Below are 26,264 nucleotides of genomic sequence, written 5' to 3'. Positions count from 1 at the left end.
ATTTCCCCCCTCTATCGATCGCTAAAATGATAAACAGAGGGCAGTATCATTCTATTAATAAGAATTAAATACTGCCCTCTGTTGGCGACTAAAGCAACACATCTGCAGATCACGGCTGAGATGTTATAATTTGAATGTATGACACTCTTCCATGCCAAATTTGCTAAGCGATTTTTCACGACTAAGAGTTACACAAGAGTTACAGTGACGTCAGCAGCATCTTACTTACCATACTATAATACGAAGGGTAGGCAACGATGTATCACGTGACCCACTTTGACCAATCATATTTCGTGAAATACATAATTTTAAAGGATCAATTTCTGACAGTTTTGTCACATTCCTTGACCTTTTTTCGCGCGCGTCTTTGTGAAAAAAAACGCAAATTTCAAGGTCATCCAGACAGCGGATGTAAACACAATTACACAAAACACGACGGATGTGATACATGCATGCATGTTTAGCGCTGTGCAAAACTAAAGGATTGGTGAGTACTGTTGGTTTTATTCAATGTTATTATTATTTTAGTAAAATCTAAAGAGGGTGCAGATGTAATTTGCATGAAATTTGGGCATCGGTAAAGTTGATTTTGATGGCTTTTCGGCGCACAAGTCATGATGGCATTGGCATGTTGAATGGTTATAAGCTTACTTCATCCCCGGGACTTCATCATGTCATGAATTACCGTACCATGGTCATGATGGTACTTCACATTGTTCATCATGTTCAATGTCATGAATGTGCGTGTGTCGTGCATATGCAGGGGTGCATCATGATTCATGGTGTGCATTGAGAACTGTGCTGTATTAATTTTGAGGTTACGCTCGGGCGGATTTTGCTGGTACATTTAGGGAAGTGGTTTGGACTCCCCTTCAAGGACGTTATTAATTTTTGTCAACAAATGTGACGGCATCACCACATGACCAGGCTATGTAATCATGGTAATAATAAAAGTAAATTCAAATTTGCCATCAAACCGCATCATTTTATATTTGAAATTAAAGCCCTTGACAAGGCCGGCCTTGAGTAAAGAAAACCAAAACTGAAAACCGTTTTGTCATAGCACTTTCCATAGCACATGAGCAAAGTTACATTTGTCAAAATTTGAATTTCATCAAAATATTCAGCCAACATTTAATTTTAATGCATCAATTAAAAAAAAAACAGTCTCATGATCGTTAGTGCAGCTTTTCTATGTGGAACTGCTATCACAAATCACAATCCCTCTAAAATTCCATGTGCGATTGTCTCATCACAAAAAAAAAAAAAAATTGGGTCAAGTCAAGTGAAGTACCGGTATAGTCGACAACATGGCTGGTAGTAAAATCCAATTTTCTTTGCTTTACCTCAGTTGTTCAGCTTAGAATTAAAAGGGGACATATCTGACAGTAAAAGCTAACATATGGAAAAGAAATACTAATCTATTTTGTATGAAAATGTTAAATAACATGACTTTAAAGCAATGCCAATAGTCAGTCACAAATTTTATTGCAAACTATAGACTATAGAGTATAGTCATGATAGTACCGTATTTTGCAAAGTCCAGATTTTACGCACTGATCGTTATTTACGGCAGGGGGGTAATGGGCGTTTTGGAAAAAATATCGACAAAAAAATTTGTGTTTCCCCTTCGCGTCCACTCAAAATGTTCGGATTCCCCCTGGCCTGGCCTTGTTTTCTCAAATTTCACCCCCCGTTTTGGTTCAAAAAATTTTGCGTTCCCCCCTCAAGACCCCCCAAAAATGCCCATTCACCCCCCTGTGGTAAATAACAATCGCTCCCTAACTTACTCTGATCATCGTGTAAAAATAACTAGACCGGTAAAAATAAGGTAATTCTGTGGCCATGCTCGACCACTTGGCTACATGCAAAACATGCGCACATAGTGCAGTACAGAAGAAAGCATGCACATGCCTTACTTATTTGGTGTACACGCTTAATACGCTACATGGCAGCAATTATAGGTACGCATTACGCTCGAGCTTGGCCAAGAATTACTTTATTTACTTGTAGGTCATGCCTGTTCCATGTGATGCTAGCCTATGCTATGGCATGCAGCTTCTTTTGGTCGATAATTTGATAGGTAATTTGTCTAGGTAGGTGACACCCTTGAGTTGACTCAAAAATACTAAGAATTAGCACAAAAATCTCGCACAAAAGTACTGCTCCACCCTATTGGTGTACCCAGTTCAAAAGCATGCGGCCATATGCTATGATCAGCTCGTATATTCACATGACACAGGCAAGAATTTTTTTGTTACTGCACAATCCAATAAAGTCCCAACTTCCCACAGGTTTGCTTATTAAAATTAATGAAAGACCTGAAAAAGTGTGCATCATTTGAGTGTCATAAGCGCAGTTCATGTTGATGCTGGGCTCTATAGCTATGTACGAGCAGTAGGCCTAGATGCCTAGACACTACAGCCTAGATGTTGTCACTCCTACTTCCTGTTTTGTAATTAGGGGTTCATTCATAGGATTGAGGGCATAAACAGCGATCATGCCGAAATCCTATGAATGAACCCTGCTCTACATACCAACATTCTTAGCAATTCAATACAGATGAAAATAATTGGGTTTACAAGTTTAAATTAAAAAACATTTCCATACCGTTTTCATTCATAAATTGGAAGAAAATGAGTAGGCCTACTTGCAGGAAGCAGCTCGGCTCATGCACGCCCGTTTGGGCGCCAATAAAAGGCGATAATAAAGTTTTGCCAGTTCGTGTGTTGTTTATTTGTTTACTCCAATTATGACCTTTGACCGCACACCGCGAAGTTTGACCTACTTTCCTTCGTCAAATTTCTGAATTGAATGGCCCATGTACACCCCAAACAAAGGCAGAAATTGAGAAAAATAAAAGAGCAAATGCAAATTTGAGTCCCTATTATTGTTTCTTATGTATGTCTGTCTCTAATTTGTGTATACAGAAATCGTGTTCTTTTTATACGAAATCAGAAATTTAATCAGAATACGTGCAGTGAAAGTGTACTGTTTCAATGCCGATCGCCGAGGCTTCCGAAGCACGAAAATAGGAGTATAATTTTAAAGATTTAACACTGAAAACCAGTTTCCCGCACTTATCCCTTTTAAAGTTACTCAAATAACACTCCAATCTATCAAAAAATGTAATAAAAGTAAACAGGCCACTTCTCTTTTCTGAAAAAACTGCCATGATTTCCGACCAAATTTCATGTATCGCGAATGTACACAATGCATAGAAGCAGCGTATACCGCGGTATACAGCGGTACGACTGCACAAAACATGGCTGATTTCACCGGCTGCTGTGCGCTCTGATACTCGCTCACGAATTCGGTTATTTTGGCAGTTTTTCTTCAACATGGATTTTGAATATCACCAGGAAGCCCTGGATAAATTGTGTAGAACATGTGGGGAGCGCTTACTAAAAAAGGAGAAGCACCGACAGGGTACAAGAAGCCAAATCTTAAATTCCTGTACCCCAAAGAGGTAGATGTGATCTGGGGTGTTAACATTTGGCAGGATGATCCTGATATTCACCCTAAGAAAATCTGTCATAGATGCCAGAGGATCATCAGACATTATCATGAGGGTAAAAACGGCCTAGGACATCACAAATTTCCTGGGTTAAACACTCAAGATGGGGTCAATCGTGTTCAACATGTAACATGTACAAGCATCAAGGGCGAGGAGGCCAGCAAAAGAAAACGGCACCGTCATGCAAGTCGAAACAACCAGAAGCTTCATCAGAGCTACCATTCCGGCTAGGATCAACAAACATATTTCAGCACCTTCAACTGGCATCCACCAATTCATCTCCTACATTACCGGACCTGCAAATTCTACATCATTCAAACACTGAAAACTTGTTTGTCTGTGCTATTTGTTTGTCCATGATCTCGTCTGGTGTAACAACTTCATGTGATCATAATTTTTTCTCGTCCTGTCTGTCCCATTATTTTCAGTTTCATGAATCGTCTTCTGTACCTTGTCCGGTTTGTTTACAGTCAGTCCATTATTGTGATGTCAAGTCCAGCCCTCATATGTTAAATGTTTTGATACCTAATTTACTGGTATCATGTTGTCAATCGGAGAATAGGCGTCTTTCGCCAAATGGCTGGGCACAAATGTGCTGCAAAACAGACAATAATAACATGTCCCTGCAGCTCTTGCACACAAACATCACCAGACCAACATGTACAGCAGACTGCCAGTGCCAATTCACAATCACACGTTCAAAACCCCATCAAAATGGCTTGTACTATCTTAATGGAAGCAGCAAAACAGCATGACAAACAGGCAAACATACCTGAACAGATTGAAAAGGTGACTGACAGATGGACCTGGCTGAAGCTAAAGAAAGATCAAAACAAAATGGCTTTCATCAAAACAGCAGGGATGGTACGTTTTTTCTTCTTTACTTTTTAAAACTTTATTATAACAGATTAGTTCCATTAAGAGCCCATGCCCCATTAAGCGCCCACCTAATATGTTTGTTAAGCTCCCAAAATCACCAGCACATGACTATGCACATTTTTGTACATATACCTGGACCAAGGAAGAATTAAAAAAATTTTAGGGCTCAACCTATATATCGCATTTTCCTACTGATCTGATCAAAAAGAAAATAAAAAAAAATTTTTTTGGCGACTTTTAATTTGGAGAACCACTGGACCTACATGTATTCTGAAGTGCCCAGTTAATTTAAAAAAAATTGGAAAAAAATTACGAAAAAATTACAGTTTGCTATTCTGGCATTTATAATATGTAAGCGGTGCCGTGACTGATGCAGTATAGTCCCATCCCATTTTGGGTGAACATTTTTGAAAATTGGGGGTGGGACTATACTCGAATTTCAAAGAATTGTGAAAGTGTGGAGTGTCCCTGGACCTACATGTAGACCTAAATGCTAGGATCATTTATGGTTGATTAAAAAAAATAAAAAATTGTAGGCCTATTTTTTTTTTTTTTTTTAAGTCATTATTTTTTCGGCTTTGTGGAGTGTCCCTGGACCTAGACCTAAATGCTAGGATCATTCATGGTTGATTTAAAAAAAAAAAAAAATTGTAGGCCTATTTTTTTTTTTTTAAGTCATTTATTTTTTCGGCTTTGTAGAGAGTCCCTGGACCTGGACCTAAATGCTAGGATCATTCATGGTTGATAAAAAAATTAAAAAAAAAAAAAAAAATTGTAGGCCTATTCTTTTTTTTTTTTTTTTTTATAGTCATTTATACACAGTCCCTGGACCTACTTTTTGGGGGGATCATTCATGGTTGATTTGGCCTTTTTTCTTCTATTTTTTTTTTTTTTTTTTAAGTCATTTATTTTTTCGGCTTTGTGGAGTGTCCCTGGACCAGAACAAAAAAAAACAGAATGAAAAGGATCATTCATTTGATTTAAAAAAAAAAAAAAAATTTAAAAAATAAAAAAAAAAAAAAAGTCCCTGGACCTGGACCTAAATGCTAAAAAAAAAAAAGGTTTTTTAAAAAAAAAAAAAAAAGTTTTTTGCCTATTCTTTTTTTTTTTTTTTTTTTTTTTTTTTTTTTTAAGTCATTTATTTTTTCGGCTTTGTCCCTGGACCTAGACCTAAATGCTAGGATCATTCATGGTTGATTTAAAAAAAAAAAAAAATTGTAGGCCTATTTTTTTTTTTTTTTTTTTTTAAGTCATTTATTTTTTCGGCTTTGTGGAGTGTCCCTGGACCTAGACCTAAATGCTAGGATCATTCATGGTTGATTTAAAAAAAAAAAAAAAAAATTGTAGGCCTATTTTTTTTTTTTTTTTAAGTCATTTATTTTTTCGGCTTTGTAGAGAGTCCCTGGACCTGGACCTAAATGCTAGGATCATTCATGGTTGATTTAAAAAAAAAAAAAAAATTGTAGGCCTATTCTTTTTTTTTTTTTTTTTTTTTTTTTTTTTTTTTTTTTTTTTTTTTTTTTTTTTGGATTTTTTTTATTTTTTTTTTTTTTTTTATTCGTTTTTTTTTCTATTTTTTTTTTTTTTTTTTTTTAAGTCATTTATTTTTTCGGCTTTGTGGAGTGTCCTGGACCTAGACCTAAATGCTAGGATCATTCATGGTTGATTTACAAAAAAAAAAAAAAAAATTGTAGGCCTATTTTTTTTTTTTTTTTAATGCATTGAATTTGTATGCATTTTCAAATCATTAAAATAGAGTATGCATGAGTACAATTTTTATTTTTTTTTGTAAATCAACCATGAATGATTAAAAATTACACTCCAAATCCCAAAAAATAAATGACTTAAAAAAAAAAAAAAAAAAATAGGCCTACATGAATGATCCTAGCATTTAGGTCTAGGTCCAGGAACACTCCACAAAGCGAAAAAATAAATGACTTAAAAAAAAAAAAAAAAAAAAAATTTGGGGGTGTGACTTAACTCGAAGGAGGGACTATACTCGCATCAATACCGGTACGGTAGATGCTAGGATCATTCATGGTTGTAAAAAAATTTAAAAAAAATTGTAGGCCTATTTTTTTTTTTTTTTAAGTCATTTATTTTTCGGCTTTGTGGAGTGTTCCTGGACCTAGACCTAAATGCTAGGATCATTCATGGTTGATTTAAAAAAAAAAAAAATAGTAGGCCTATTTTTTTTTTTTTTTTTTAATGCATTGAATTTGTATGCATTTTCAAATCATTAATCGAGTATGACATGAGTACAATTTTTATTTTTTTTTGTAAATCAACCATGAATGATCCTAGCATTTAGGTCTAGGTCCAGGGACACTCCAAAGCCGAAAAATAAAAGACTTAAAAAAAAAAAATCAAAAATTTGGGGTGGGACTTAACTCGAAGGTGGGACTATACTCGCATCAATACCGGTACGGTAGATGAAGAGGTAAACATTAGTTTGTGGTTTGCTATTACTGTAAGCTTAATAATTTTTTCCTTTTTTTCAAATTACCTGTGAATGATCCTAGCACTTCCGGTCCAATGACCAGTTCTTTCTCTAAAGTCATCAAAAACTGTTAAAAAATTAATAAAATAAACTTTTTTTTACTGATCCGGGCCGATATGATATCCGATCCGATAATCGGTTGAGCATTAAAAAATAAATAAATAAATTTTAACTAAATAATAATAAATAAACAAATAAAGAGATGAAAATCAAAAACTCGACCAGCGGTTGACCGCCGGTTCCATCCGGCTACCATCGTTTAGAACAACAGAAACCGGACGGTCAACCGCCCGGTCGAATTTTGATTTCATCCCTAAGTAAAAATATACATTTAAAATATAAAATAAATTGTTATAAATGTACCAAAACATGGTTTTGCAATGGAACACTGTAAACTGTGTGTAACATACCTGCAATGCTACCATACAAAAGCATGTGTTATAGGCCCTCAAGTTATTATAATGAAGAAAAGTATCAAACTTCAAAGCAAACATCTTTGAAACTACAACCACCCTATTTAGGCCTATGCACATGTACAATGTACTCAATGATTATCAATTGGTCTTTTTCAAACAGCACCAAATATAATACACTGTAAGTACCGGTACAATACAATGTACATGTACATGTAAGTCGGTAGATGCACATGTACAGCATACAAGTACTAAAGTAGTACACTGATATTTTTGTTTTTGAATTATCAATTTTTGTTACAGCCAGCCAAGATCCATCAGATCACCAATGCCCGTAAACCTTCAACAGAGATAACAAGAGCATATATCAAGCAAAGAACAGGGGAAATCAACAGCCTACGAAATATTATATCACTTGACCAGCCGCAGATTCATTTGCAGGAAGAAATCCAAACTTATGCCCTTCAGGCCAGCATCAAGTTGGACACTGATTCTGCTTTGGCTATGATGCGCCATGTGCGATTGACTTGGGAGCAGCTCCGGAAGTTAAGAAGGTAAAAAAAAAAAAAGGGAAGGCACTCAAGGCAGGAGTATGTTTTTTTTGTTATAAATTATCATTATTTACTTTAAATATGACCTTCAAAATTCCCCTCACTACCCTACAAATTTGCATACCCTTTCAAGTGCCCCAGACCCCCAGTGACTAGGATAATTTCTTGTGTGCAGTGGCGGTACTACCGAGGGAGTGGTAGCGGAATTCCCCAAAATATTTTTCCACCCACTTTTGAGGCAAAACCCTCGAAATTACACCCCTTTTCACTTTTCACCCCTAAAATTCACTTTGTCCTCCAATGTCCACCCCCTACTGTAGGCCTATGTGTGCAGCCTCAGAAATACCAAGTCAGTAAGAACCATTCTGATGTGTGCACATGTTGGATTGTTGGTAATCCAAATGCAGGGAAAACAACACTACATTTTTCTACAATGTCTGCAGTCAAAATTACATGTACATGTATTGAACAGGTAAAAATTGCTGGTTTTGTGTATACATACATGTTACGCATTCAGCGGAAAAAAAATCAAAACCTGGTCTGACCAGTTTTTGTTTTTCATCAAATATCTAAAAATTCTTTTCTTTTTTAAAGTTTTATGTTATCAATTGTTTAAAATAAACTAAACCTGTTGTCATAGTGAAGTGGCAGCTGGGGTGGGGGACATGGACATAAATTTTGTCAAGCAGTTTTAATTTATTCTAAATTCTCCCTGTATACATGTACCGTATCAATTTTTTTCTTTATACATGTACAGGTATTTCAGCTCTGTCAATACCACTGTTGCCTCAGAAGAGTCTATGCGGATCAGAAGAAATCAGCTCTTGGGGACAACATAGAAGGAAAGCTCGTCCCCTTAGTTTTTCCAGACACATCCGCCAAGGGTTCTAATGGCTTTGCGGTCAAGGAGACACCATTTGTCTACGTTAAGGATTTACCAAAAATGGTTTTGGATTTGCTGGACCGCCATAGCCAGTATGTAATTTTCTTTCTCTCTTTCACTCTGATACATGTATGACACCACATTTAGGTCCAAAAGAATGCTTGATTAGCGTAAGGGCCCATACAACAATGTTTTTTTCATTTCCGGAGTTGCCGCCTTTTTAGAACTAAAACATATTTTTGAATCTTTTGGATACAATGTAATGATACGGTACTGTTTCAAGAATGTCCCTGGTAATCACAACACTACTATGCCTTAATCCAGCCTTATAAGGCAAAAAAAAAAAATTGTTATGTTGCCCTCAAGTGAGAAAATGGGAAAGTTGGGGCGGACGGTCGGATTTCTTTTTTTTTTTTTTTTTAAACCTTCAGTTTTAAAAATCTTTTCAAATATTAAATAATGCTTCTTCAATTAGGGGACATTTGTCAATTTTGACTTCAGGATACCTGTTAGACATCAATTAAAGACTAGTCTTTCAATAAAAACATTGATTTTTTGAACAAATCTGTAAAATCATCATTCAAAAAAAAAAAAAAAAAAAAAATAATTGCGACCCAGATTTTTCAGGATTTAGGGGCGGGCGGTTGAGGGCAACACAACAATTTTTTTTTTTGGCCTAATGTTAGAAACATAATTTGGTTTTATTTACAAAACTAACTCATGACAATAAAGTTCAGCTTGCTTTCAATAGCAATACCGGTATTCAAAATTACTGCTCCGAAATCATCTTATTCCAATGACGTCATGGTTATTTGTGCTCAATTGTTGCCAACCTTCATTGCATACTGGGACGTCATTGCACTAGACAAGGAATTTTGAATATCGCATGTTGACAGACGGCTGTATATTAACTAGTTTATTTTTTTTTTGTGGTCAATATGACTTAGTTTCAAATAAAAACATGCGATTTGTGATTGGTATGTACATGTACATGTATGTACCGAAAAACAGGGTTGCTTTGGACAACACTCTTTGAATTTGTTTCTTTAAGGGTAGACGAGGTATTGTTGGTCGAAGCAACCTAAAAATCGATTTTCATTATCTAGTTTAATATATTATTGAAAATTAACACCTTGATGTTTGGCAAAAGTCCATTCTACAAATCGTATACTTTGCAAATTAACTTGCTTAATTTATTGTTGTTAAATGAGTTATATACGTTTTATAAAAGTGTTGTTGTTTCAGCCCTCTTTACAACGTAACTCAAGAACCGCAGCACCTATAAAAGTATATCTGTGATATTTCAATTCTTCTACGCTTCGCTTCTGAATTGAGCAATGCAGTTTTTGCCAAAGCTTACTACCATTCGTAAGATGATGTGAACTACCAAATCACAACAGTTTAAAATAATTAATAACCTTAATATTTTGATTTATAGAGCAAACACCTTAACGTGGCATGACGGGATGATCCCGGATGAGGAGATATGGATCAAGATAGGTGAGTTCCTATCTGTCAGGTGAAGTACATCCCAGAGAAGTATTAAAGTTCACTTCCCACAATGCACTTCTTCCATTTCACTTTCCTGTACTGTACTGATAATTTGTTAATTGCAACATGGGTCAAAAGAAGGACGATGAATGTTGTTGAGCATGTACGGTACATGTACATCCAGCTTTTGCAAAAGAAGTTAATTTCTTGGGTCTTGGCTATCAGCCCTTTTTTTGCAAGCCATTCTAGGTCACAGTACAATGAATTTCTTTTCATGATTTTAATCATTTCTTTTTTACATTTTAAAATTTGTTTCAGGAGGAGACAAGGGTGGAAAAATGATGAAGATGTTCTTTCAACTTGTCAATGTCTCAAACCCCAACTCGGAGGCAAATACACGGATGTTTTCTTGTTTTGAGGCGAAAGACTCGGTTATAAACATGGACCTAACCTTAGAAGGTTTCAATGAACAACTTGAAGCCCTAATGAACATGACTTGGCAGTAAGTACCAGTTTTAAGTTACTAGTTTTTATACATTTTTTTATACCATGTATTTTAGAATTGTGAATTGAAAACATCTTTCAATGAACCTAGAAACACATTTTGAATTCTGCAGTGACTGCCTTTTAAAATGAGGAGTGTTATTAATAGCTTCCCTGATTTGTTCAAGGAGAGCCGAGAGCTGTAGGAGAGTTATGTGAACTGTTTACCATTGAGTGAATCACAATTGAGGAGAGCTATCACGCTCCTAAATGAGACTTAAGGGAGAGCGGTAGGGGAGCTATCTCACTCTAATTAAAATGCAGACTCTGATCCAGGGGGTAAATTAACTTTTCATATTTAAAATTGTCTTTTTTTCACCTTAATTTCAGAGGGAAAAAGATTGACTACTTTTCTTTGGTGATCTGGAACTCATTGACAAGATCTATGGTGTACTTGGATGTAATGGTGCGTATTGTGATTTTTGAATGTGAAAAAAAAACCTATAGATTTTTGATGGAGCCGTACATTGTCCCCGCGTCGCAGTTGGATAGGCATCAAGGTTGAAGTTATGGTGGGCACCGTCAGGCGGCCACGCCCGGGACTGACGCCAGCCGCCCGGAATAATGCATGTTGATCTGACTGCCACACATGGAATTATCAGAAATCGTACCTGCATGAGCGGGCCATCAGAAGGTTTGTTGATTGACCTACATGAACACAATTTCTTGTTTTCTTTTGTTTTACAGCGGTCTACCCATGCCCATATTGTGAGACATCCTATGCCGATTTCCAATTATCCCTTCAGGACAGAGAGGCAGGACGGCTCCGAACACAGGCAAACATCAAAGAGAACTTTGAGCGGTATACCACAGAAGGAAATTTTGACAAGAGGAAATCAAAGAAAATCTCCAAGAGCATTGTTAGAGAGCCGATGCTCTGCATTGAGCCAGAGAATGTAAGTCGTACAGGGATACATCAAACTCAGAGCACCCAAAACAGCCGGGTTTACATGCATGTACACTAAAATCTCAGAAACAGAAAATCTGTGGGACCCGTTGAAGAGGGTGATTTTTTTCAGGGTTTTTTTTCATCGCCATGTACACCATACAAAACAGGCCTAAAAAATTGTTTGATTGGCATAACATAAACCAAAAATTAGGGTAGGTTAGTGTTTTTTTTTAAACATTCACATTCTGTTAATTGTGTGTATTAGGCCTTAGAACATTTTTATCAATATTAATATTATTATTTTTTTTTTCAAAAAATTTAGAAAAAAAAGTCCTATTGTTGTTGTGTTTTTCAAATCAAACAATTGCTTTTGGCCTTAGGCCAAAAAAAAAAGGTTTGTCTCAGCTCACGAGTGGTTTAAAAAAAAAACAAATGCGAAATGCGATTTTTTAATGTTATTTTGAGAAGAAAAGTCTGATTTTAGCGAATTTTTCCGGAAAAAATATAATTTTTTTTTTTTAAATAAAAAAAATGTCCGCATTTCTTTTTTGTAAAATTGCGCGATTTTACAAATGCTTGCGTGCAAGCTTTGAGACCAACCTTTTTTTTTTTGCCTTATCAAAATTCATTTGCATACATTCTTATATTGAATTGCCTCAATTACTGTACAGGTGGTGGTTCCATCCCTCCATGTATCCTTAGGGATATTCAAAAGATTGTATGACCTATTGGAGGAAGAATGCAACACCCTGGACAACACCATCTTCAACTACCAGGTTGAGTGTGAAGAAGAGGCCTCCCAAGATTCACAAGACTCTCAAGATCTAGTCGACAACAACTTCACACAAACCATCAGATCAGCCTAAGAATCGACTTCATGCACTTAAAACCAGCATTCAGAAGAAGGAGGCTAAACTGGAAGACCTGGTAGAAGATCTCCCACTTCAGCTTTTAAAGCTAAGTCAGGTTGAGAATGACAAAGTTCCTACTGATGATGATGATGCACTTCAGGACATCATTGTTAAGCAACAATGCCTAAGGGAGCAGATTGCACAAATGGTAATTTATGACCAACACCAACATTTTTTTATCCAGACAAATTTGTAGGTCTGGCTGAGTTGGACCCAACAATTTGTGATTTTGGTTAAAACCATCCAAATTCATATAAAAAAATTGATGTTTTTAATTCATAACAAAAATACCAAATCTGGATCGGTTGGACCTGAACATTTTTCTGCCCTTCTGACCGTCAATTTCCTTTTTTTTTAAATGTTTTTACAGCAAAAAGAACTTGATGAACTGAAAATGGCTTTTGGATCTGGGCCGGTGTCATCGGGTCTGGACGACGTCTTACAGAAGCACCATATTCAAGACAGGCCTACCATGGAAAAACCTTCACAGGGAATCATGTGAAAAAGGCTTGTCAGGTAATTTTTCTGAAATTGCACAAACATAGCACACACTGTTCTGTGCTCCTAACTAATTTTTAAAACTAATAATTATAATGTAGACATGAATGTTGGACTACAATACAATGTACTTACACGTACTTACCTCTGAAGTCTGCACAGTTCTGTAACATATCTTTGCTACAAGGATATATTCCAGTAGTTATATTCCAACCAAGTAATTTAAAGATCTCAGATCACAATGATCATGCACACACACAGGTGTTTTATTTTTCCATTATTTTAAATGGTAACATTTTTATTGCACATTTTCGATATGAAAGTGGTGATTCCATATTTTTAATCACGTAAAAGACATCATGAAGCCAGCTCTAAATGTATTTCAGCATTGATAATGTACAAAATGTACCTTCATGTACATAAATTGTACGCATTCCAATGTGCAATTTTTGTATCATTATAATCTCCATGCATGTTTTCCACAACTTGATGCAACTGTATGTGTACAGCTTTTATAATCTGTTCATGATCTGTTAGCATCATGCAAGTTTCAAGCTAATTTCCATAATTACATTCCAATGGCTGGTATCTTTTTGTTTTGTTTTATAGCCAGAAGTGATAGAGGACCTTGCAAAACATGCATTGGACACTGTGAACAGCATGAATGACCACATCCCACTTTCCATCTTCAGGACTGCATCTGAAATCAAACAGAAGTACACAAGGATACTGAATAACTTTGCAGATGTGCATTATGTTATCAACACAAGTAACAACTTGTCTGATGAGGAAATTGAGAAAGCAGGTTTGTTTGATTTTTGGTTTGTAAATGTGTACATTGTAGTATCGGTCATTTGAATAGACCTGTAATAGGTTTCATTGCACTACAATGTACATTGTTTCTGTACCTAAAATGAAAATTCAGCTCACAAGATTATAAGACTCGTTTTACCAGGCTATTAACGAAAAGAGACGTCCAGTCCGGTGTTGTAAAAATGGTTGCGGGTTGGGGTAGTTAGGTGGATTCAGCGGTAGATAGGACAGGGAAGTCCATGATTGGGGTGAAGAAAATCTTGCCCTGCACAGCTCTAAAGGGCAACCCGCTGATTTTTGCCAACTAATTATTCCTGAAGATTATTAAGAACTGTCACTTCAATTGGAGGGGGGGCGGGGGTATACACTACCAACATGTACTTGACATTGGTTTTAACTTATATTGTTACTCACATTGTAGATATCTGCATTAAGGAATTTATGATGTCGTATCGACTCCTGTTTCCAAACTCAAGAATATCCCTGAAGCTCCACATATTGGAAGATCATGCGATGCAGCAGATTCGGGCGCTTCAGAGCTGGACTTGGAAGACTCAATGAACAAGGCGGGAACGAGCTCATAAAGAACAAAATCGAGAAGAGGCCATACATAGCAACATCCAGAACCCTCTGCAACGCCTTCTGGCCATGATGCGTGCACACCACACAACTTGTTGTCCAGAAGTTCAGGCTAAGTTCCAAAGAGGAAAAAAAGAAAGACTGAGGAGTGATATAATGTACATGATAAATTAGTTCTACTGCTTTATTTATTTCACATCAAGTCACTGGATATTTTGACGTTGCTGTGTGGAGATTGCATAGCCCACAAATCAGTTTACAAAATAGCTGCTCTGCTTGCTTTCAGTTTTATCAAGCATTAACAGAGCATTTGCATGCTTCATTTTAGGCACTATTTTCTTGCTCAGGGGTATTATTTTCCTGACAGTGATACATGTAGAAACATTTACAAAGGCCTGAAAAATTGTAGTTCCAGTAACTGTAACCATAGACTCTATGGTTACAGTGCACTCTATTGATATCTTTTCCACAAATAAGAAACATCACAATATGTGGGCTCATTTTGGGCTCCAAGGATGTAGCCGAGGAACTCTCTCAAGGACAGTTTTGGCCAGCATTGATGATTTTAATCCCATTGTACCAGAGTTTGGGCTTATATGGATGATTTTAATTCCATTGTACTATACTAACATACCAAAGTTGAGATAATTGATCTACATTGATCTCATCTTTTGGGTGGGTTCAACATTCCCGAGTTGGCAAAACCTGGAGTAATTTACTTAGTGCAAAAGTGATCAAAATATTGCTCTGCAAAATTGCTTTATTTTCATGATTTGGATTTATCATATTGAGCAGCATTCTCCTTGTGATGTTTCTGCACTGAGAGGGTCTACAACATCTCTGAGGTAAAACTGACAAATGCAAGGTATATTTCTTGATGCTTGAAGTTTGGATTTCTTAAACTTACAGTGCATTCCTATGTACCGCTGCAAGACTTCAGGTCCGTACATGTCATTATGTTTATGATAAAGACTGAAGACTGGCAAGACTAGTAAAAATGAACCAGCCCGCAGGGCTACTCATACACCATGAATATGAATGCAGGTTTGAGAGACAAACTTTGTTTTGCCTTTTTTATGCTTTGTAAAATTGTATCATTTTTTTCCTTGTAAAAATACTTACAGTCTTTTGTGAGTTTCTAATGTCCACAAATCCACTGTTTCAGGTTCAGGATAAGACACCATTTAGTACACCGTAACTAGTTCAATTTTGCACATCTATACATGTAGCCTGATGTAGGTGTGACTGTGTGTAAGTACGCTCCAGAAGTTTCCTAAAAAAAGAAGAAGAAAACACATACACCATGAATATGAATGCAGGTTTGAGAGACAAACTTTGTTTTGCCTTTTTTATGCTTTGTAAAATTGTATCATTTTTTCCTTGTAAAAAATACTTACAGTCTTTTGTGAGTTTCTAATGTCCACAAATCCACTGTTTCAGGTTCAGGATAAGACACCATTTAGTACACGTAACTAGTTCAATTATGCACATCTATACATGTAGCCTGATGTAGGTGTGACTGTGTGTAAATGCACGCTCCAGAAGTTTCCTAAAAAAAAGAAGAAGAAAAATTAAAACATTTTTAAGCAAGTACAAACATGCAGGCTTATATGGTGTGCATCAATTTAATCTTTGAAAATACATGAATACATATTCAAGGTATTTTTTTAAGGTGTGGGGAGTTTTCTCCTTACATTCTATTCAATCATAAATGCTGTAAACAGCTCTCCTTGAATGATCCAGAAGAGTTAGTTAATGCTCTCCTGCAAATTCCAAAAGACAGTTCCTAGAGCAGGCCTTCTCAACTGGTGGCCTTGGCACTTGTGGCGCTTGGAGTCAGTCGAAGTGGCGCACGAAGTGGCGCACGGTAATTTTAATATTTTTTTCACATAAATATTGAACAAAAAATAGGTGAAAATACTCGATCTGGGCCTTTAAAAACCTTAAAATCCATGAGGTTCCGGGTTCGCTGCCCCCTGGACACCCGATAAAGCTTCATCACTGCACCGTACCCGCTATACGCCCGCTCTAACTCACAAAGTCCTCAGGCGCCCTTAACATTTTGGCACTTCATGATCACAGAAATTTTCCAGTTGGCGCTTCAAATAAACTAGTTGAGAAGGCCTGTCCTAGAGTATGTTAGCTGCCAAATGAGGAGATATTTGTGGTAACACACCTCATGGTCTGTCCACGGTCTGCTGATAGGTGCAGGTTGCCGGAAATTATGTTAAAACGAAATTTAGAACATGTCGACACTTGGCGGTATGGGGTGTACCCCCTCAGATACAGTCTGTCCACATAGAAGTACAAAGTAAATATACCTCGGAAACCAGAGGTATGAGAATAATTATTTTGGTCAATGCTTCTTTCATGGCGCCAACTGCTGCTTGTGATTTGTACTGCCGAGCAGCGAGCACACCACGCACTTTACCGTCACATTCATTTGTGACGCATCACGCAAAGCCTCGACCCCCTGATGCCACAGATTTGGTTTGTACTTCTATGTGGACAGACTGCAGTATCATATCATAGTGTGTACAGTATGTCTATGTCTGAGTGCAGGAATGTGTGTCCTTGAATGGATAGTACAATGGTTAATTTCTTTTTTGTACGTCATTATTTTGAGGCGCTTACATGAAGGGGGGGTCACTGAAAACAGGGACCAACCTATGACATTTCACTATAGCCAAAATAACAATTTCTCGATTTTGAGAGGATGTACCTTCTGCGTCAGCGTACTTTTCATACATTTTGTAGACCTAGAGGTAATGCTGGGATCATTCATGGTTGATCTACAAAAAAAAGACAATTTTGTCTTTTTCATATATAACAAAGTGATAATTTGTGGTCATGCCATACTTTATTTTAAATGATTTTAAAATGTATGGAATTTGTATCAATTTTGAAATCAATTGGTGGAGTATAAGGCAAAAAAAAAAAAAGGTTTGTCTCAAAGCTCGTGCTCGCATTTGTAAAATCATGCGATTTGACAAAAAAGAAATGCGGAAATTTTTTATTTCAAATTTTTTTTTTTTTAGTTTTTTCCAGAAAAAATTGGCGAAAATCAGACTTTTTTCTCAAAATACCATAAAAAAAGACGGGAATAAAAAAAAAAACGCATTTCGCATTTGTTTTCAAACCACTTGTGAGCTTTGAGACAAACCTTTTTTTTTGTCTTGTTTTGTTGTCTTGTTGAAATAAAGGTGCTAAAATTGGCTCTGTTGAAAAAAGTTCTCTCTCACTGCTCCGTTTATTATAATGCTCCACTGACAAATAAGAAAAAACCTGTTCTACAGATGGAGGGACTTGCCACGTAGGGTTGGTGCCTTGGTGGGCCATTTCTTTTTCTGGAAGCTCATGAATGCTAAATGACCCTAAAACGTCACTCAAAGCTTGAAAAATCTAACAACATTTTTATTGCAAACACTTTTTTGTCAATTTTCTGATAAATAAATAAATAAAAAAACAAATAATTAAAATCAATCAACTGGCCAAAACAGTCCCTGTTTTTAATGAAATCATTGGCAGGTGGCGGACCGGAAGCACGTAGTCCACGTACCCACTAAATTTCTACAAATCGGGCATCCCCATAAAATCATAATAGATCGCAGAACAAATAGGCCTACATTGTAAATCAATACTTGAGCATCTTACTTTTCCGTACGAAAAACAGTGTTTTGGCCCAAAATGTGTGCACTTCCCACTCATTGGCTTGTCATTCAAATCTAGCAAAGCGGCGAGCGCACCGCCCAAAGGGGATACTCACATATGTAAATGGGGTATGGGTATGTGCGGCGGTCAAGGGTCACCGGCAGTTCCTTAAGACCCACATTTGGAGCATGCTCCAGTTCTTTGAGCCTCAAACTCTGGCAATTGCAGCTCTATTAGCCAAAATTTGGAAAATTTTGGAATTTTTTAGTTCAAAGTCTATAATATGGCCCAATTTTAGTTCACAAGACCCACCAAAAATGTTGAAATTTCAGTTCATCAAGCCCCTATTTTTCCCAAAATCAGTTCTTAGTTCCCAAAGTTGTGGTGTGCATAGCGCCGCACACACCTACCAAAGTTTCAGTTGAGTGCCCCTGGCCTGGGGCGCACCTAGTCACCTACATGTACATTCGGGGCTCTTGAAAATAGTCTCCAAATGAAATTGCTAGAACTAGAAGATTATAATATTTACGCTGCGCGCTGCCACTATTACACTAATCGATTGGGATGCATTCAAATTCAGGCAAGATTTTTAGTTTCAGGTCAGTCAGTGACAGTGTGGGTACTATACTAGATTGTATAATTTAATAGTATCACGGCATGCGAACTGTCTGTCATGCACAGTCTAGTCCAAACTGGTTTTTTTTTAATTGTTTACCTTGGCCTATTCTGTTTGAGCTCACAGCCACACACGTTTGAATTTGTTGAGTCCTATCTAATTTCATGTTCATCTAGAGGGCTACATGTACGTGCACTGATCTGGAGTTCATACAACAACAACACAAAATAATTGTAAGCTTACCTGCAATTCAGTACTCATGTACTGTGTGCAACGTGCAAAACATTGATACACGTGTTCACCGTGTGGCGTGCACTGTGAGGCCTGTAAACCTGCAATCCAACGATTTCTGCAGCATCATTTTCCTCAGTCAGTCAAAGCTTTTCTCATTTTACAACTCACATTCAATAACTGCTGCAGAATCTGATCAGATCATGTTGATATTGCTGATAATAGTGCGTGGAATCCACGGCGGCCGACAACGAAACAGCTGATTTTGAGCAGTTGTTGACGAACGCGTCGATATCGCGGGATTTCCCTGGGTGGCCATAATATTTAAATATAATGCTTACGTTATTACCAATTTTAGAGCGTATTGTTTATTATTATAATTTCTAAAAAACATTCAACCACATGGAAATTAATCTATAAAATTTAAAATTACAATAATTATTTACAATATAATAGAACAGTAAGTTCGGTTTTAAAAATTTTATCGACTAAAACTTATTAGTTCGTTGTTTTTTAGTCAAGATAACGACATGAAAAAAAAATTAATACAACCGGGTGAATCATAGAACGCAAACAAGACATTATTCTTTTTGGGCTGTTTTTCCACAACCTCTAATGACCTTGACCTGTGCGTGATAACACGACTGAACTGTGTTGGAACTGGTCCGTTTTCAAGTGACTATTTTGTAAAATATATGGGTCGCCTATCCACTTTTATTATTCAATAAATATCATTCCTATATAAATTAATGTTGGTGAAGTTTTGAATATCGGATGATGTGGAGAAACGTGTATTTACTTCTTTAATCTGACAGGGGTTTACGAGGTCAGTTTTGTTTACGTTTAAACACACGCAAAAGAAGCCACGAAGTTTTTAAGTCAACTTTACATTTATTTCGCATTTGTTGTGCATAATGCATAGTTTGCTTGTTTGCTGACTTGATTATGGAAACATATGTTGCAGTTCGGCATAATTTCGGACCCTATTTTCATTATGATTAAGCAAAATAGGTGTGCTTGTGAGCCGGCCGGTTTGGCCGGGTGGAGTACTGGCGGCTTGCTGAGACTATTTTTGCGAACAGATCTATGACGTCACAGTTCACATCTAGCGCGTGCGCGTTGAACTTTATTATACTTCGAAACGGGCGTGCATGATGTCAACGGCCGGGAGTCAACGCGTGATACGCGTCATCTTTTGTGCTCCGCATGAGATGGGCGCGGTGACATGCGCGTGTACGCAACACTAGCAAATCGTGGATCGTGTTAATTGGGTTCCAACGCTGCATGACGCAGCTTGTTTATGCCCTGCGTACTGGTCATAAACGGAATTTATGACCAGCAACAAAGGCCCCAAATCCAATCAGAAACATCGTTATATCGTGAGTATGTATGAACTTATATTCATAATTTCATACACTCCTATTCGCTGGAATAGTCATTACATCATCACCTTGGATAAAGACAGCCATGCATACAATTTGAAGTGTTTTGGTTCAAGCACCTCTCAAGGACATTCCCCTGTGTAGTGTGTACCATGTTTGAACACAGTATGACCAATTGGATTTTTGGAAACCAACCAGTTGGTAAAAAGAATATGATAATTTCTGACAAAACTTCACATCTTCTGTAAGCAGGATATTATGATTTATTTTACTAATTACTATAACTGGACAAATTTTTAGCTCTTAAAACGGTCTAGTTTTTGAGCCATAATGCCATTTAGGTGGTGGATGTAAACTTCTTTTGATCAACACAAAGTCAATAGGAACCATGCATGACTGGGAACATGTTCTTGAACCAAAGTAGGCATACAGTCTGTATTATGACATCACACTATTCCAGCGAATATCAAAGCAGCCAATCAGAAAAGCTGTTACAAAAGTACGAAACAGGCATTGATTGTGTATATTGTGCACTCAGCATATCACGCGGACATGCGCAGTGTTTCGTTCGCGTCACGTAGGATTGATTCATTTTTCGGGCAGGTTGATGCATTTATATTTGGTTCTGTATTCCAACATTTTTAGTGATATTTTGTTATATTAAAAAGTAAAAATCACATGTTTTTTTCTTCTCGTGTATGAAATAGATTTAAACTTGTATTACTTATTGGGAGAGAAATTAGACAAAATAATGCACTTGCGCTGATGTTGATGCGTCTAATATAAAAAAAGCGTTCATAAACCTATATCAATTAGGCATTGGCTCAGACTTGTGTGAAAAAGCTATACGCAAAGAATCTACCTGTTCCCCATTTAGTTTTAGTATTTAATTTGAAGACCTAAAGTCATTGTAACATTCCATGAAAACACAGTGCTATCCAAGAACAAGAAACAGAAGCGCAGGGACATAACTGAATGGAAAGAACATCCCTGCGCCCAAGACATGCTACCAGCAGGCAAACACTGGGGTCAGCCGAAAAACACTCCAACAGCACCCCAGCTACCTAAACCAGTGTAAAGACCTGGATGAAGCCATGACCACCACCACCGCCCACACCATCCACCGGAGCACCCCCACGGATCCAAATCCACCACCCGTGAGCCAGCAGCCCCAGCATGCGTCCCAGGAGCCAACATCCCAAGGCAAGAACGAGCACACAGTCGACTCCCAGGTCCACATGCCATATAACATAAACCAATGCATTTATCACATTTGCGGATAGTAAAAATATCAGCATTTTACAACAAATTAATCTTAATTAACACTTAATCCTGCATTAGAATCCATTTTAATTCACTTTGTTCGTAATTGTTTTTAAATAGGATATTCTAGAGGAGGATATTGATTGGTGGTAAAAGTACTACGCATCCTGTGGGGAATTGGAGAAGGCAGGAGTACTACTTAGAAAGAGGCTACGACAAACTCATCGTAAGATTTAAGATTTCAACTTTCATTTCCACATACTGAAACATCAAAAGTGGTTACTAAAGCAGAAGCAGACCAAAAGCACTCAATTTAAAAACAACAAAATAAATAGTGAACAAAACCTCAAAGACACTGAACCATATTTACAGGAACTTTTCTGGCACAGTTAATAGGTTACGCTTATTTTCAATAGATGAATATTGCAATCAATAACTATTTATCAGCGAACCAAAAAGAGAGAAACCAGAAACATATATAGACCCGAGAGAGAGAGAGAACCAGAAACAGTTCTATAATAAAGAGAAAAAAAATGAGAACTTAGTAGCTATCTTTATCAACTTATAAAAGTACAAAATCAAAATGACTCCTTAAAATTATCATGAAGTGTTTTTGTATCTTTTTTTATTCTGTAGATTTACCCTGGTGAGCTAGAGAAGCAGGAAGATTGGCGATTTTTGTAACACATTCGAACTGAGTCGTGGCTAACAGAAACAAGAGGAAGAGTCATCAGGAGTAGGAGAATTTAAGGTGAGAGACTTCCAGTGGATATTAACCCTAACGCTCCTGAATACTACAAAATACTACTTGATATATATGCGCTGTTCGTGCATGCATCCCACGTGGTGTGATGACGCAATCGCCCTAAGTGATATATAGGCACGGTTTCGCTGACCAGCGAAGCCCAAGACCTGTGGCAAAGTGTCGCCGACCGAGTGCTTGGCATGCGAGGGGTCTCGGGTTCGAATTCCACCCAGAGCAAACAACTTCTTTCCTTCTTTTCTCTCTTTATTCTTTTCCTTCCCGTCGCCAAAAAGCCCCTAGGCGGTTAGGGTTAGTGCACAACAAAATCATCTAAATTAAGCAAGACAACCTGGCAAATTCCCTCAATATCACTCATTGCACCCCCCCACACATGCAGGGGCGTAGCAAGAGCATCAGGGGCCCATGGACAAGGAGCAGTATGGGGCCCTTTTAACCAGGGCAGGATTTAGCCTACCTTATTGGGCCCTGGGCCAGGCCAAAATTTGGAGGCCCCGAACTCACGTGCCGAGGAAGGTATGTGCACTCAAGTCAGTGGCCAAGTTTTGGTTTAACTAATGGGGGACCAAGGGGGAGTAACATATTTTGTTCAATTCAATTTCTGACTATTTTGGCCCCAGATCAACATAAATTTTGGTATTTGCATGCGCGCGAAGCGCGGAAAATTTTACAATTTTGCCCTATTTTGACCAAAAAACATGCTGCTATTGGAGTTAAAAGAAAGATGCATAGGGCAATTTTGGGGCCCCAAAAATTTGGGGGCCCAAAATTGCCCGGGACCCTGGCCTACTTGGCCCAATGGTATAAAAATCCGGCCCTGTTCTCCATTATCAGCCCTTATTTAATTTTCGTTTTTGTGCTCGGGCCCCCTGAACCCTCGGGGCCCATGGACTTCGTCCACCCTGTCCCCCCGCTTGCTACGCGCCTGCACACATGCAAGAACTTTGTTTCCACAAGGCCGGAATTGTCTGTTGGTATCAAGGGTATATGTCTCTGAAATGACATCAACTGTAATGTATAAGTGAACAAAATTTATCATAAGATGAGCCTCTCAGAACAAGACAATGTAAATTAGTTTTTCAGTAATGTTATTTCCAGTAAGCTCCTTGTAGGCTTCCCAATCTGTTTTCAGTTGAACTTCAATCAAATGTCCAAGTTTAAACTATTTCATTTGCCTAAATTGTGTGCAATTATAAAGTGAGAGTATATTTACATCAAATGTAACATATGGTGTGCTTTACTCATAAATCTTGCAGGGTCTATTCCGTCTCTACCCCCTACCAGGAGACCTTAAAGCTGCACTCCCTCCCAAAGTCTTCCAGCATCTTCCACCAAGCACTCCAGTGGAGTGTGTGGTACATATCTACATCATCAAGGGAATTGATCTGCAACCTCAGGATCCTAGCGGATTTTCAGATCCGTTTCTGAAGATCAAACTCGGCAGGAAGAAGATCAATGATGACGATAACTATATCCCAAATACACTGAACCCTGTATTTGGAAAGTAAGTATTAGCTCAGGCTCTGAGCCAATCTCAGTTCTCAATTAAGGTGGTTTTAACGGCTAATGTGTCATACTCAGAGACACTCCCGGGGAGACACTGTTGGCAGGGCACCCTTTTTAAAGGGTGCCACTTGGAAATTTGGAAAATCCTTAAAAGGGTGGGGGTTTAAACTTTGTTGGTAAAAAGGGTGGATTGATATAAAGGGTGGGAGTAAAATAAAAAGGGTGGGAGTGCCAGCTTACAATATATTTTCATTGAATGATAAAATCATCCTAGAATAAGTGCCAAACCACAAGAATAAGTGCCAAACCACTGCCAGCAAACCATATCGCAAGATAAAATTCCATTTGATGCATGTTTACATCCACTAGGCTATCGTGTGATGATAGGTGCAGAATAGGTGCAGAATTCGGCGTACTTGATTTACTTCGACCAAACTGCCTGTGACTTCATCAATGTATACAAATAGGGGAAAAAAGCGGTGGGGGTCAGGAATTTTCAGTATAAGGGGTGCCTCAGCAAAAAGCATGGGGGTCAGGAATTTTCAATATAAAGGGTGCCTCAATAACAAGGGTGGGGGTAAAATAAAAAGGGTGGGGGTCAAACCCCACTGCCAAGTATGGAGTTGCTTGAAAATAATACACTTTTTGTTAATACGCAGCCTTTTGTGTTGTGGTCTTTGAAAATCATGCTTTTGGACCATGAAAAATCCTTGAATTTTAAAGATTTCTAGGTGCGGGAACCCTAGCTCGAGATACTCTAGCTAAAATACAGGTTTACATTTACTATCTTACATTATCTTGCTGTATTTCAGCTAGAGCTCCAAACGACAAGCTTCCGGGTTTTTTGGAGAACAATACTGTTACGTAAGATGAAGAAGAAACCCGCATAGGAGACCGCCCTACTCATTAATTCATAGTAGTTATTGCAATTTGCCTCCACACATTACGTAAACAACACAAAGCTTTTGTGAAGATTAGTGAGTGGATAAGAAATTGACAGTGGAGGATACGAAAGCTACGAAGGACACGCCGATTGTTAGTTGTCAATCATGAATTGCCGCAACGTATTAATATTTTACTGCATGACATTCCGCAAACACCAAGACAAATTATGCCGTATTTTTCCAAAGATCATCTCATATGAAGTAAGCTGAATGCGATCTGTACTTTTGTAACATTCCGATCGCTTTTGATCACCTATTATCGGCGAATTTGCTTGAAAACACGTGAGTTCATGTTGTGTAAACATAATTAGCATAGACACAAATGAAATTACGATGCAATACAATGCAATTTGAATGCGCAGCAGATCTATAGAAATAACGTTGCCCGGTTTTATGCAGAATTAGACCCTGTCTGGGGAACCCTGTTGTAAGTACCCTCAATTGGGGGCACACACATGAAAAATTGAATGGATGTGTTGCAGTAGGCATTAAATGGGAACCGATGTTCTCTGTGTATGCTGGACAGCATTGATAGATCGCAGGTAATATGGAAACACATTAATAACAATGTCCGCAGTTGTAGGGTTAGTCCACACAGAAAAATGTGTGAAACTAAACTTGAAGCGCCTCAAAATGAAGTTTTAAAATGATGTTTTATATCAGATTTTCTATCTATTTTTGTTACAGCTGATTTTGGCCTTGCTAGACAGAAGCAACCTGACTGCAGCAAAATGACATCTGTGGTTACCCTTACCAAACACAACTGCCTAATAGACAGTTAATAGGCAGTTCATAGGCAGTTGAAGACAAATGACTGCCTAATCAAACTATCAACAAGAAGTTGCTGGAAAATTAGGCAGTTGAAGGCCTGTGACTTAGGCAGTCAAAGAGCTTGACAGATATGAAGGTCTATAATAGGCAGTCACTATATGAAGCTCTAATACTTTGATTTTTTTATCTAATCAAAATGAAGCTCTAATACTTATGATTTTTTCATCATCTAAATGAAGCTCTAATAGACAGTCAGCTCTAATAGACAGTCAGAAGCTAATTTGCATAAGTCATGACCCGGTCACATGATCACCAACTGCCATTTCAAATTTGCTGTTGGATTCAACAAGCTGTTCTTTAGATGGTGGTGTTTTAATGGTCTCTTCACACAAATCATTCATTCTTTATGGGGAATTTAATACTACAGATGACTATACACCTAGCTGTTGATCAACAGGTAAATTAAAGGTTTGCAGGGTTGTATTGCAAGCAGTATAAATGTTGTAAGCTTAACAACTGCATGTACAGATAATGTGTGCACAGGCTGCTGAATTTTGCAGTATGCACTTGCATGTCCAAAATTATTTTGCTGTGATAACCTTGCTTTCTAGCAACTGCAAATTGGATATATCATTATTGGCAATAACTGATACATCTAAAAGGTTGGGGA

The 26,264-nt window shown here is 37.6% G+C and overlaps 1 protein-coding gene and 2 long non-coding RNA genes across 3 annotated transcripts; 2 read left to right on the top strand and 1 right to left on the bottom strand.

Annotated features, from left to right (window-relative positions):
* The first annotated feature begins 401 nt into the window (after positions 1 to 401).
* LOC140138163 (uncharacterized) lies at positions 402 to 25,566 on the top strand. The gene is made up of 5 exons (XR_011856952.1): positions 402 to 487; positions 21,731 to 21,836; positions 22,247 to 22,361; positions 23,630 to 23,877; positions 25,511 to 25,566. It is a non-coding gene; the product is annotated as an uncharacterized lncRNA (long non-coding RNA).
* Positions 4,091 to 10,747, top strand: LOC140138161 (uncharacterized). Its single transcript, XM_072160094.1, has 5 exons — positions 4,091 to 4,381; positions 7,613 to 7,863; positions 8,618 to 8,835; positions 10,182 to 10,243; positions 10,553 to 10,747. Exons 1-3 carry the CDS (start codon positions 4,094 to 4,096, stop codon positions 8,697 to 8,699), a joined length of 621 nt encoding a protein of 206 aa, XP_072016195.1. The 5' UTR covers positions 4,091 to 4,093; the 3' UTR covers positions 8,700 to 8,835; positions 10,182 to 10,243; positions 10,553 to 10,747.
* LOC140136795 (uncharacterized) lies at positions 14,462 to 15,987 on the bottom strand. Its single transcript, XR_011856764.1, has 3 exons — positions 15,865 to 15,987; positions 15,590 to 15,740; positions 14,462 to 14,579 (listed from the first exon to the last, which is right to left on the bottom strand). It is a non-coding gene; the product is annotated as an uncharacterized lncRNA (long non-coding RNA).
* Positions 25,567 to 26,264: the final 698 nt, after the last annotated feature.

Source organism: Amphiura filiformis, chromosome 17 (assembly GCF_039555335.1).
Source record: "Amphiura filiformis chromosome 17, Afil_fr2py, whole genome shotgun sequence".
NCBI classification, from domain to species: domain Eukaryota; kingdom Metazoa; phylum Echinodermata; class Ophiuroidea; order Amphilepidida; family Amphiuridae; genus Amphiura; species Amphiura filiformis.
This window is presented reverse-complemented; position numbering and strand designations above follow the sequence as displayed.